The sequence below is a fragment of the Falco punctatus genome, assembly GCF_963210335.1.
Source record: "Falco punctatus genome assembly, chromosome: 1".
Lineage (NCBI taxonomy): Eukaryota > Metazoa > Chordata > Aves > Falconiformes > Falconidae > Falco > Falco punctatus.
The window spans coordinates 112,285,508-112,298,268 of NC_137580.1; the positions used below are offsets into that span (position 1 = coordinate 112,285,508).

At 36.3% G+C, this 12,761-nt stretch overlaps 1 protein-coding gene across 3 annotated transcripts in view; it reads left to right on the forward strand.

Annotated features, from left to right (window-relative positions):
• The window catches only part of NLK (nemo like kinase), a 66,834-nt gene that overhangs the window by 27,055 nt on the left and 27,018 nt on the right, over positions 1 to 12,761 (forward strand). For all 3 annotated transcript variants that reach the window (XM_080374207.1, XM_080374208.1, XM_080374206.1), the window contains 2 exons: positions 7,453 to 7,582; positions 9,192 to 9,247. In XM_080374207.1, coding sequence (XP_080230333.1) covers positions 7,453 to 7,582; positions 9,192 to 9,247 — 186 coding nt within the window. The remainder of the gene's footprint in view (positions 1 to 7,452; positions 7,583 to 9,191; positions 9,248 to 12,761) is intronic.

A 12,761-nucleotide genomic window follows, 5' to 3' on the forward strand; every position in this document is an offset into this window, starting at 1 on the left:
GGCTGTGTTAATGAACACATAGCCAGGCAGCCCACTCCTCCAACAGTAACCAGCCTGCTGGTGTGAGCACAAGTTAATTGTACTGAAAGACTTGTAAATGGTGTGAAAGCAAAGTATTTGACTTGGTTTAATAGTATTAAAAGTAGCTTTTTGCCATGATTTCTACAGTATAATAAAGAATACTAAATGATTGGGTTTTCTTGCAGTAACAGCTGGAATCATAATTCTTAAAGGCACGATTAGAGCTAAACTATCATCCTTGATATTCCCGCTCCCCCCCTCCAAATTATATATATAAACTTATTTTTTTTGTCCCATACCTATATATAATTTTTTGCAAAGTTATTTTTGGTTTAAACCTTGGTCTCTTATCTCTTTATCCCCAGCTACAGTTGATGCTTAATAAGTGAAACCTTTGCAGACTTCAGTAGTAGCTTGAAAGAGTGCCCCATTGACTCTGTGCTGAGTGATGGATAGATTCCCTGCCTGCTGTTCACTTTACTGCTAGATTCACCTAGGGTGTAATATCCTAACAAAGCAGAGGAGGGAATTGAAATGTGTTCTTCTGAGAACAGCAGTAAGTAAAGCTGCCTTTCTAGTTGTTCTCTCAATTAGCTCCAAGGAGATTTTCGTGCTTTTCTAGTTTCTCTTGGGGATATGTGACCTGATAGCATATTGCTATAAATAATTATTTTACTAGTATCAAAGTAGGTGCTGTACACAAACACAAAGCAACATTTTCAGCATCTTTATTGGATGCTGTAAATAACAATTTTTCAGACAGGCTTTTTTTTTCCTTCCTTCCTTCCTTCCTTCCTTCCTTCCTTCCTCCCTTTCTTTTTTTCTGTTCTTTGGAATGCAGTCCTGACATTTCTGATATTCACAACTTTGATTGTTAGTTTTGTGCTGCCCCTTGAAGTGAAATTGCTAGTGAGTGGTATAAAGCTCACAAGCTAAGTCAGGGAGGTGAGGAGCAGTGTGAAATTGCTGCAGCTATGCGGGAGTGAATAGAGGAATTGCCTTCAAGCTGGATATTGCAGGTGATCATTACTTGTTTGTAGAAGTGGGTTATTTAAAAGAAAAAAGAAACTGGCCTTAAATGCATATGCCACAGCAACCCCATTTACCTCATTCCTTTATCAGAGACTACAACAGGAGCACTAGGAAAAGACTGTTAATCTAAACCAATTTTTATTGTATGGAAGCATTTGAAAAAACAGCAGACAAACCAGGCCTTGCTTACACAGCTGTGATGAACTTCAGCAGTTCTGCAATACACTTAGCTCTTTTTGTTTTTTAAAACGGGTCCCAGGACTAGTAAAAATGAGCGTCAATATATCTGTGGTAACTACCAACATAAATCAGAGTTTTGTATTATTTGATTGAAGACCAACCATTTTATGAAATCATTCACACTCACTAATGAGGCTGCATGACAGCTACATCCATGGGAGAAGTGTAAGAATTAATAGGACGCTGATGTTCACCGGTATCAGTGCCTGATTATGTCCTGACTTAACAGAATTGAGTATTCCTAGATAAGTGTCATTGTGGATACTAAACTAAAGAGCTGTGGTATTTCGAGGTACAAAGAGCTGTCAGTTTGGTTGAGTGAGGCTCAGCAACAGAAGAGGCTTGGGAATCAGTACTCGGAAGTTTTAGGTACTTGCCTTCACGCAGAGAGGAAAAGATGGATATCCATTTCATGATTTTGGGGGTAGTGATTGAAAAGATTTCTAGGCATTCAGCAACTACTTTCATATGCATATAATCTTTCTAAGATAATGTTTATTTTAAGAGGTTTTCCTTTTTTTTCTTTTCTTTATGAATTGGGAAGGATGTTAGACAAAGGCATATACCAATAAGAAGAAAAAAAAACTTTTGTAATTTGTGTTACTGTTCATGTCTAATTAACACTGATTTATGAGAACTTTAATTTAGGCAAATGTAAACTGCCTCGTGATTTTCTGCAGAGCAGATATAAACTTGCTCAACTAGACGGTTAACATTCACATCCTAAAATTTACTTTCAACCTGAACTTGTTTTTATAAAAGCTGACTGTTGGATCCTTGAGTTTGATGCAACTAGCATAATTTTGTAGCAGTACAGCTGAAGAAAGCGAGTGTTTCAAATCCATCAAAAAATTCTATTTTAGGTAGCTTTTTACAATTATCTCCACTTCAGACTTTTGGTTTTTCATTTGCCTGTTGGAACTCCAGTGATGACTTTCTCTGAATTTGTGTCTTGGATTCAGATTTTTAACTTTGATTATATTACTTTCACAGTCTTGACCTGTGTCACCTCCATTGCTGCTGGTAACGCAGCTCACCAGCAACTGGAAGAAGCAGAATGTGTGCATTTGGCTGTGGTTTCAACACGTAGATGCCATTTGATTTAGGTGATGAGTTCAGACCGCTTGCTTTAAAAAATTGTTATGGCTTACTTCAAAAAACATCACAGGCACAGCTACAGAGGCAGTGCAATTGAAAATCAGTGAGTGCAAGTGACTTTAATGCTATTCTATATTTTGACATTTCCATACTTTTGGACAGTGTGAGAGGAGTACTTAATGTATTGAATTTCAGACTTTGCCTGAAAATGTTTCACATTGCTATTCTAAAATTAAATCCTATTATTCTAGTTTAATATTTTATTAGAATTGGGATTAAATTAAAATTTAACCTATAATTCAATTAAAAGGACACCTTTTGAGGTCTTCTGTCAGTTTTGTGTGGTGATACAGCTCTCTGAAGGGTATACATGAGTATAGGTTATAGTGTTTAATAGTTTGAGACTAATCAGATGAAAATGTTAGCAGTTGTTACTTAAAATTTCATTTTATTAGATAGGACAATGCAAATAGATATGTTGCTGTAAAAATTGGATGTGTACTGTATGCATTAAAAGTGCACTGTGCATAATATTTAAATAATTCTGGTGAAGTTTAGTTTGACAAGTAACTGGTCATTAAGCCAGACGTTTTGACCAGGGTCGCTTCCACTGGAGATCACGGAAGCTGCCTTCAGAGCTGTTCATTATCTGTACAGCCTGAGATTCATTAGCTAATACAGATGGGATAACCCCTGTGTTGCAGAACCAGAAGAGCTCAGCCCAGCAAGCTTTTCAGCAACAAAGAAATAAAAGCATTCCTCTGTAACAGGCTTCAGCACTTATCTCTTTTCTCTGGTACTGTTTGTGCTGAACCAAAGCAGCTGCTACCCTGAGTTAAGAGAGAACAAACTCAACATGGCGTGAAATTACTGCACTTCCATTCACATTCATTAGAGTTATATTGTTACCAGCTACAAGCGTGACTGGTCTTTGCATGACTAATAACAAGAAATGCTACTTTGTGAGTTTTACCTTAAAACATGAACAAGACACAATGCAGAATTTGAAACCACGTGTATCATTGGTCCATCTAGTGATATGTATTATAGCATCTTTATTGTCAATTGCTAGAATAATATTTATACTTAAAAGATCTGGAAAACAGGCAGATAGGAAATTCCTAAACAGAAATATGATTAAAAGGTGGCTGTTAACTCCAAAAGGTCTTGAGTGTAGGTGCCAGAGATGTGCTGCTGCTGCTGCTAAAACATGCAACCTCTGAGATGTTTGTCATGGAGGAGGACTAGTATCCAAATCCTCAGGTACCAAACATGATTCCCCCTTGCTCAATTAGAAACGAACCAGCAAGCAAGTGGAAACATGTTTGGTATTTATTCCTCCTCCAGCAGATCAGTTTCATCCTGTCTACTGGTAGGTAGAATTTCAGAAACAACTCTGTCACCTGCCTTAAATTCAGTGTCTTCTTGTTGGTGCTGCTGTAACAGTGAGACCTGGACATGACTAAAAAGCTGCTGTGCGCCTTGTTGTAGCAGGCCTGCTTTTTCTCTCCATGTATTCAAGTCCATCATGCATTTTGTCCAAAAAGCCTTCAGGACATTAATAAGAAACCTCCTGAAGAGCCAAGAGGACTGTAGTACGTGCTTTGTCAACCCAACAGTGTAGAATTTTCTGCAACAGGTTTTGTTACGATCTTTTGGTTCTTATTAGTACTTAAGCCCAAAACCAAAGGCAAACTATTCTTGATCTTTTTTTTAATAATGCTGCTTTTATTGATTGATTAATTACATATTGTTAAGCTCTTTTCCAATTTCTAATGTTTCACGTAGATATGGGAACTGTATTGCATGTCAGACCTGTTTATGGAATTTTGATATGTCAAAAATACCTAAAATTTCAAAGCTGATTCTGATAAGTTGATTTATTTGCTTGTTAACATTTAGAAAACAGGTTGTTCTTCTATCACTAATTGGAATGGTGTTGTTCCGTTGTGGTAGTACTCAAATTCAGAAGTTGAATGGCTATAGGTACAGCTTAAATATACAGCTAGGAGCTTAAAAAGCCTGTGAAGCTTACAGTCTCCAGAACAAGAGGAAGCATGTTTAACAAAACCACAAACTCTCTGTAACTAGTTTTATGGAAATTGACTTCCTCTTGCTGTAAACAGTCAAGGCCATGCCCAAGTTTCAGATGACAGATTTTTATCAATCATGGAAGGTGCATTGCTTGTTCACATGTCTGTCTTCAAAAATGTTGTCGTTTGTGACTTCTGGTTGGTTTAGGTCTGTCCATTTCAGGTTCTATTAAACTTCTGTAATTTGAGGTAGAAAGCAAACAAACAATCTATTAAATCTGTGAAGCTGCAGCTTAATTTCTTCAGTGAACTAAGCCTACAGACAAATTACCATTGGTTTTTATGCCCTTTTTGTGTTGTACAACCCCTGGACATGATCAATGAAGAGGTTTTAGTCTGTCTTTCTCCATGGTTGTGTATGTTTACTGCACTGATTTTTTATAGATAATAGAAATGGTACAAGTAGATGTGAACTCTCTCAAACTGCCTGGATCTTAAGCACTGTTTTATTGTCTTCAAACAAAATGAAACAGTTTTAGAGAATTAATTTATTTACAGTGTAAAATAGCAATTGTGTCTATTTAAAGACAGTTCTTTTGTTGTAGTTACGGCTTTTAGATACGTTTCAAAGGAAAAATAATGAAACAAAGCCACATATTTAATTTTCTTCACCTTATTCAGAAACAATTGTAGTGTTCTAAATATGCTACAGTATAGCATAAAATAAATTTTGAAGGTTTTAAGTCAAACATTTTTCATAGCCAAGATAGCTATTTAACTCTTGTTTTAACTACGGTTGAACGTAACATAGCTGAAGAAAGCTGCTTGCGGTCTGCCTGGATATTAAGTCATTTGTGAGGAAATTTCATGTTGTCAAAGGTCTCAGGTCTTGCACCTGTAGGATACTTTAGTGTATCATCATTGCCATCCACTAGCGGAATTTCTGCCGTAGCTGTGAATATGCTCCTAATAGCAGTTGTGTATGTGCGGTTGTCAGCAATAGTGTCCAAACTCCAAAGGGAAAAATGAGTAACTCAGTAGCATCTGCAGTGTAATCGGTGAGGATTTTTATGAATAAAATTTTACAACTTTGTTTCTGTTACAAGAATATATATGTCAAATTCCCAGAAACCAGCAGCTTTTAAGTTCCCTTTTGAAGGTTACAGGTTTGGTGGGTTGCCTTTTTTTTTTTTTTTTTTTTCCTCCTTTTCCCCTTTAAAGTAAAAATTTGGTGGGGGCCAGAAATGCTGTCTCATAAAGAGAGAAGAATACCACTAATTAGCTGATCAGTGGTGCTTGACCTTGCAAGCAGTGGGAGCTCTCAGCTCATGCTGGGATCAAATTTATATGAATTTGTGAGCCACTGCCTGTTACTGGCCCTGCTGTGTGTCATTCAAAATCTGCCTCTGCAATAATCCTAAAGCTAGGGCCAGCCTGAAATGTGCCTGCTCATGATGAATAGTACCTTGTTTTGCAAATCGACTCATTGAGGTAACCATCATCTGTGAATGAAGTGACTGTACACTGTGAGGGAGGGTATTTCAGTCCGGCCAATGGTGAGTGCCGAGTTGCATTAACAGTGGATTTTCTGTAGCTTTTCCAGTTTCATTCCCCTTCTTTCCAATTTAGGCTACAGGCAAGAGGCAAAGGTCCTGGAGACAATAGGAAACATATTGTGAATTGGAAGACCTTTTCAGATTCTTTTTGGCTCTGTGTTTCCCACCGTAGAAATAGTCTGGTATCAACTTTCCCAGGTTCCCCTCTGCCCCTCGTTTAAAATACAGATAAGCAGTGGCTGTTAACAAGTGTTGTAGCTGAGTGTGTTGGGGCAGTTCTCCTTTGACTCCCAACCACCGGTATCAGTGGTTACTTCTGACTTTCTGGATTGATTGAATAGTTTTGTGTTCTGAGGGACTTGGAGATAAGGCATATATTTGATTACCTCATTCTAATTTTTTATTTAGATGCTTAAAACAGCATGGACCTGAGACAAAAGAAGAAGCCTTCCCTGCCGTCTGTAGGAGAGTCACACCACAGTTAGAAAAGCCAGCAACTTTTTAAGGACAAATGTAGTCATCAGGGTACATAGCTGGATGTAGAGTCTTACGTGGTTATGGCATTTCACTGAGAAGAAAGTTATTTTGGTCATCCCAATAAAAATGTGCAGAAAAAAAATGAACGTTTCTTAACAACTAAAGATCTAGAAACCCTGTTTTGTAGTGAGGTTTGAGAACCCTCACCTTAAAAACCGTGATGGGGAATTGAGGCACCATAATCTCCTTGCTCTAGTTTTATGGTTCTCATTATAAAATACTATTTTCAGAATCCAATTACTTTAAATTAAAATACTTGCCATGTGCAAAGCACCTTATAATTTCTGAACTACTATACTTGCATCCCATGAGCTCTATGGGAGAGAGACAGGTATCATGCCTGTTTCACATTTGTGGAGACTTAGATACCATGTGCTGTTGCTTCTCTAGATGTAAAGTGATTTAGTGATAGATCAAGTAACAGTCTTACACTTGCCAGCGTTCTGTCAGAATGGGATTATTACATTTTTTGCCCTGTTAGGAACAAGAAAGCAGTAGACCTGACAAAAGCAAATCTGTGTAACTGAGAAAATGTTTTAATCTTAATAAGGTCTTTTTGGGGAGGTGAAGGAGATGTTTATTGTCCCATCTGCTCCTCGGCTCAGGGTGTTGACCTACCTTTGAGCTCCAGTGTATGCCAGTGGCAGGCAGTATATGCACTGCTGTACATGTGTCCAGCCACTTAACAGCTACCAAGCTTGACTGGGTATGTGTATTTGTACTGGAATCAAAGAATGATCGCACTGCGTTTAATACAGACTCTATAGTACAGTGCATAATGCCCTTTGCTTGATACTTTTTTCCCTAGAAATGTCTTCGCATTGTTTTGACTCACCGTCTAAGTTAAGAATGATAAGAACTCTAAAATATTTTTTTCTGATTTAGAAAAATTGTCTAACAGTAGTATGTGATGTTCTAAATCTTTTATTCTGTAGGTCAGTAACAGATCCACGAGATGGAAAGAGAGTTGCACTCAAAAAGATGCCCAACGTCTTCCAAAATTTGGTCTCTTGTAAAAGGGTCTTCCGGGAATTGAAGATGTTGTGTTTTTTTAAGCATGACAATGTAAGTAAATTCAAAGTAATTTTGAAGTCTTTGATGAAGCCTAATTGTGAAATGGAGCTATCTATAACAGAATTATTTTTTTCTTTTAAATTATAGAATATCTAAAATGCTTTAAAAGCTCTCTAATTTTACGGTTATCAGATTTCCTCAAAACTCAAATATCACTGTTGCGAACACTATAAAAAATGAAATTATCGAGAATCTAAGGATATTCATAATTTCCCTTCCAAAATGTTTGCAAATAGCCAGGCAATACACTTCCACCTAATCCTGTTTTAGGCTTTAGATAAATGTCAGTCTGCACAAAGCTATGCCAGCTGGAGATGCTTTCGCTTGCAAGCTGTTTCTTACTCCATCTTCCTCTTCTTTTTGTTGGAGTTTGTAGCTGTCTTACCTCTTCTAGCAGAGGGGTCATACAAGCAGTCCCAGGTCTGGGTTAGGTAAAATCACCTAGGTTAAGTTAAAACATTTAGAAATTGTTTAAATTGACCCATATGGCTGTGTCTGAAGTGAATCAAGAAGTACTTACAGAAACTGTTCCGCAAGTGCAACTGTGGATATGGTAACCTCCTCCCATTGATGAGCAGTAACGGGCATGTTGGGAGTACTATCCTCTCCTAGTGGAATGGGATCAGGAAGTGGGTATCTGTTTCAGAACCTTATTTCATTGCTTTTCCTCCTGTTTTAAAGTTTACATTTTTTTATCTGAGGGTATCGTATTCCAAGGAAGATTTTTATTTGTGGGTAAGCACTGGATTCAGATAAGTGGTGTTGTCACTGGGGAGCAAAAGAGGGGACTACCTTGCAAGCATGTACCAGACTGCAGAGTCCCCACCCCACTACTATCACCGGTCCTTGGGAAATGGATTCTGGGGCAAGATTTGTTTTGAACTGGTACCTTAAACTGCTCCTCACCAGTGTCTTCGTTATGGAGATTTTACTGAGGACTATAAAATTAAATAAAAGCATCTCTGTAAGCAGTCAGAAGTCGAGTCTGATAACCACTGAAGTTTGTGTACCTCATCTAAATGTCATGGATATTCCTAGGACAGGATCTAAAAGACGACACCAAGGTAGTATTTTTTCCTATGAGAGGATGTAAGTTCTGTGCTACTGCTTTTCTATCTATTTTCTTTGCACAGAGAGCTGAGCTTCTGATTCAGAATGTGAACAACTTTGAGTTTTGTAATTCCCACGTGGAAGCAGTGTATCACAAAACTCTTAAAAATGAAAGGCAGAACAAAGTGTAATATCTTTTGCTTTTGCATTTCTTTGCTAGAATTACTTCTTCCAAGTATTTTATGGTTATATATATATTTGAAATAAACCAGTTTTTAATGGGTAGATAAATTTATGTTTTTATGCTAGTATTGAACAGCTGGAAAAAGTTTCTTGCATTAACAACAACAACAAAAAAAAAAGAGACTCTGAATGTACAGAATATCTTTCCTGGCTATTAAATTCACATATCTAGTGACATAGAATATTGGTCTGTCTGTGTGGGATAGAATAAAGCTAAGCTCTGTAAGAAAGATGCAGTCTGACTGTCTTTTTGAAAGGGCTTTCATTTTGTTTGGGATAGGTCTTGATCTTGTATGGTGTTTCCTAGGTACTCTCTGCCCTCGACATACTCCAGCCTCCACACATTGACTATTTTGAAGAAATGTATCCTAAATGTAAAATAGAGCATCCTAATTGAGGTAGGTGTAATTTTCATTAGCTTAGAAACTGCAAGTAGTTGGTGGAGTCTATAAAATAGAGCTACAAAAACTTTGAGTCTGTATCTGCACAGTTTTATTTAAAGAAGTGAATCTGTACTATGAAGAGCTCTTAGTTAATGTGAACGTTGGAGGTGGAATAGTTCAGGATTGAACATGAAGCTCTGAGTATGTAAGATCCAGTAAATGCAGGGCATTGCGGTGTTTACCAACAGATAAGTGATTCACCTAAAATATTTTTTTGAAAACTGTATAAAATAATTAACTTCCTCTCTGTTATTAGTGCCATAAAATACTTACTGGTGTTTTCAGAGAGTGCTACTGTCACATACTTTGAAAGCATGACTTCAGAGGTGTTTCGGCAGACTAGTTGGGTTGTGGCTTTCCTTGTTCAGCCTCTATCTTGATCATGAAAACAGATTTCACAGATACATGTGCTGTTTTATGTGTCACTGGTACAAAGGTCTGTGGGTAACTAATTAAATTGAATTTTAGTACATAACTTGATGGGAGAATTTAATGTTTTGTTCTTTTTTTTTCTTTTTCAAACCTCAGGGTATCTTCTGTTTTGGGGGTTGGGAATTTCTGCATTCTTAAACACTGAAAAATTAGTAAAACTTACTTTTAAATTGAGCTGGGTAGGCTCTTACTGACTAGTTGGAAGAGGAGTTCTGTGACTCAGAGCAGGTTGTTTTAGTACTTGCTCTAAATTGCTATAAATTACTGCAGTGAGTTGAGTACAGGTTTTCATGGTACAGAAGGTATCTAGAAATATTGTAAAATTTAGAACAAAAAAATATTTTAAATAAGGGTAGTTCTGTTTTCTGCAGAGACTTCACTAGCTACAGACTGGGATTCATAATAAAGATTGTCTGCCTAGATTAATCCCACTCTGTTCTCTTCTTTATGCTATTTTAAAAATTTAACATGCTAAGATCCAATTTTTGAGAAGTTTTTAGCTAATGAAAAGTGAACTTGATAATCAGCACTGAATGAGATTATTTGTTTCTATTTTATCTTTTATGTGTGTAGGAAGAAAGCTTTTCACCAGACTCTTGACCATAACAATTTTAAAATTATTTACAGAGTTTTATGAACTTTTCAGATATTTTTACAACATGCTGTTAGTAACAAAATATCCTTTGTAGACTTCGGTAAAAGTGATATTTTAGAAAGCAGATAATCAAATATCCTAACACATCAACATTTCCATTATCAAATCAGTGTTTCAGTACAGGGATCTGTGATACAGCTGAGGTCACCTAATAGACTTCCGTGTTTTCTGTGGAAAACTCCAAAAGCAAACACTGAAAATTAAACTCAGTGCTGAATTGTTGAAAGCGAACACTCAAATCAGAGCATATTCAGTTATGTGTCATCTCACTGTACTGCTGCTCCTTTCACAGCTTTGATTGCAGTCTTTTCAAGTTTATAATTCACAACCCAGTTGTGCAAATAAAAATTTCCTCCCAAACCCAAAATTGTTACCAAAATCTCCTTGGAAATCAGGCATGGCATAATGAAATGTCTGTTATAAGCTTATGTAAGACACCTGCCAATCAGTTTTCATCTGAAAATGCATGCATGTACATTCATGAGCATAAGTGTTCTGATTGAGGATTTGGGTTTATTTTCTAAAATTATATAGTTTTTATATAATCATAATTGGGACCGAAGTGCTTTTTTCTGTTACCTGAATGCACAGTAATAGTTAAGTTCTACAAAAATCACTGCATTGTCCCACAAATCTCCACATCATGTGTGCTGCGGGTCTTACGAGTAGCTTTATTACACTGTGTCAGTGTCCAGCGGAGCTGCTTGAGGTTGGAGTGCACCAGCTTACTCTTATGGTTAGACGTGGGAAGGTTGTTTTTTAATTACTAGTGGGTCTTGGCTGCTTTTCTGTATGACCCACTTTACAAGACAATCAATGGGTAGAAAATTGTCATTCCTTATTTTTAGATAAACTGAACGTTGTGAAGTATGGCTTGATCTATTTATAATAACTCAGATTGATTGGTGAAGAAAGTAGGTGTATTTTAAGCTTAGTGATTTTAACCAAAGTACAGCACAATTTACTGATTGATAAACAAATTCATTGGTTGAAAATATTGCTGTACTATACTAGGGCTTTTTCATGTGAATGTTAGATAAAGCTCTTAAATTTTGCTTTGATATTTCTTCCATGCGAACAGCATGGAAGTAGTCTTCAAAAACTGGATTTTGGTTATTTGCACCAGTTCAATGCCCTCATTTTATAACAAGTCATATGAGTTATAAATCAGATCTAGGTTAAGGATTACTCCTTCCGTGTAATTGTACGATCAAGAATATTTAAATGGGATAAGCTTATTTTTATGAGCCTAGCTACTGCCAAGTTTTGAATATAAAACCAGAAATGTTAGTTTCCTTCATGGTTAACTGATTTTTAAGTCATTCTGACTAATGTTTTATAGGGCTGATTTTTTTTAATATAATTTGTTTGAATTTCTGGACTCTTAATATTGGTAATAAAGACTATTTGCTTTGTGTAGTCCTCTTTCTCCTTTATTTTGAAATAATTGCAGGAAGTGCATTTATGACCCTTAAATTCATTAGAAGAATGAATGAATAGGTGTTCCAATTTATATGCACATTTTTGATTGCATGCGCTTCTACTTACTGTAGTATAAGGAGAAGTTACTTCAGATTTGTTTTAAGAAGATCAGGTAACTATATTCCATATTTGGGAAATGTAGCTGTAAAAATTTATTTTGTCGATACACTAGTATAGTTCCTAAAGATACCATAGTGACATTCCGTTTTTACGATAAGATATATTGATCAGTGATAAAAGTGTAAAGTGGTGGAGTTGGTACTACTTGCTTTCCTTTATTCTTTCTAAGGAGCTGTAGTGCCCTTTTGGGGGAAAGAAAAAAAAATAGTGAAAGAATGACTAAAATTATATGAATGATGTGTTGCAAATGAACTGGTAGAGTTAGTTGCAGTTGTTCAGTGTCTCATAGGTACTAGCAAGAATTGCAAAGTATATTTTGTAAAGAGAACTCATTATAAAACTGACTGAAAATTTTGATGATAAATTAGAAGATTTCTTACAAAACTGGTGTTGAATAAAGGAATTCTAATCTAGTGAGATTTTTGTTTTAGAATGAAAATTCTTTGCAAACTGTTAGGTTGAGATATAATTTGAATGTATAATGATGCTGTAGATTGAAAATCTTTGTGAGCATTTAATACCTTTATACGGGTATCCGTATTTCTGCCAATATCACCTAGTGCAAAAATGAATATATAATGGAGCATATATTATTCTGGGTATCTGTCTTGAGAACTGTTAGTAAATTTTAGGGGTTTTATATTAATCATTAAGGTGATGTTCAAGCTTATGTTCAAGGCTTATCCCTGCAATCATCAGCTTAACTTGGTGGGACAGAAGTATTGTCCGTGATACACAAGCTTGG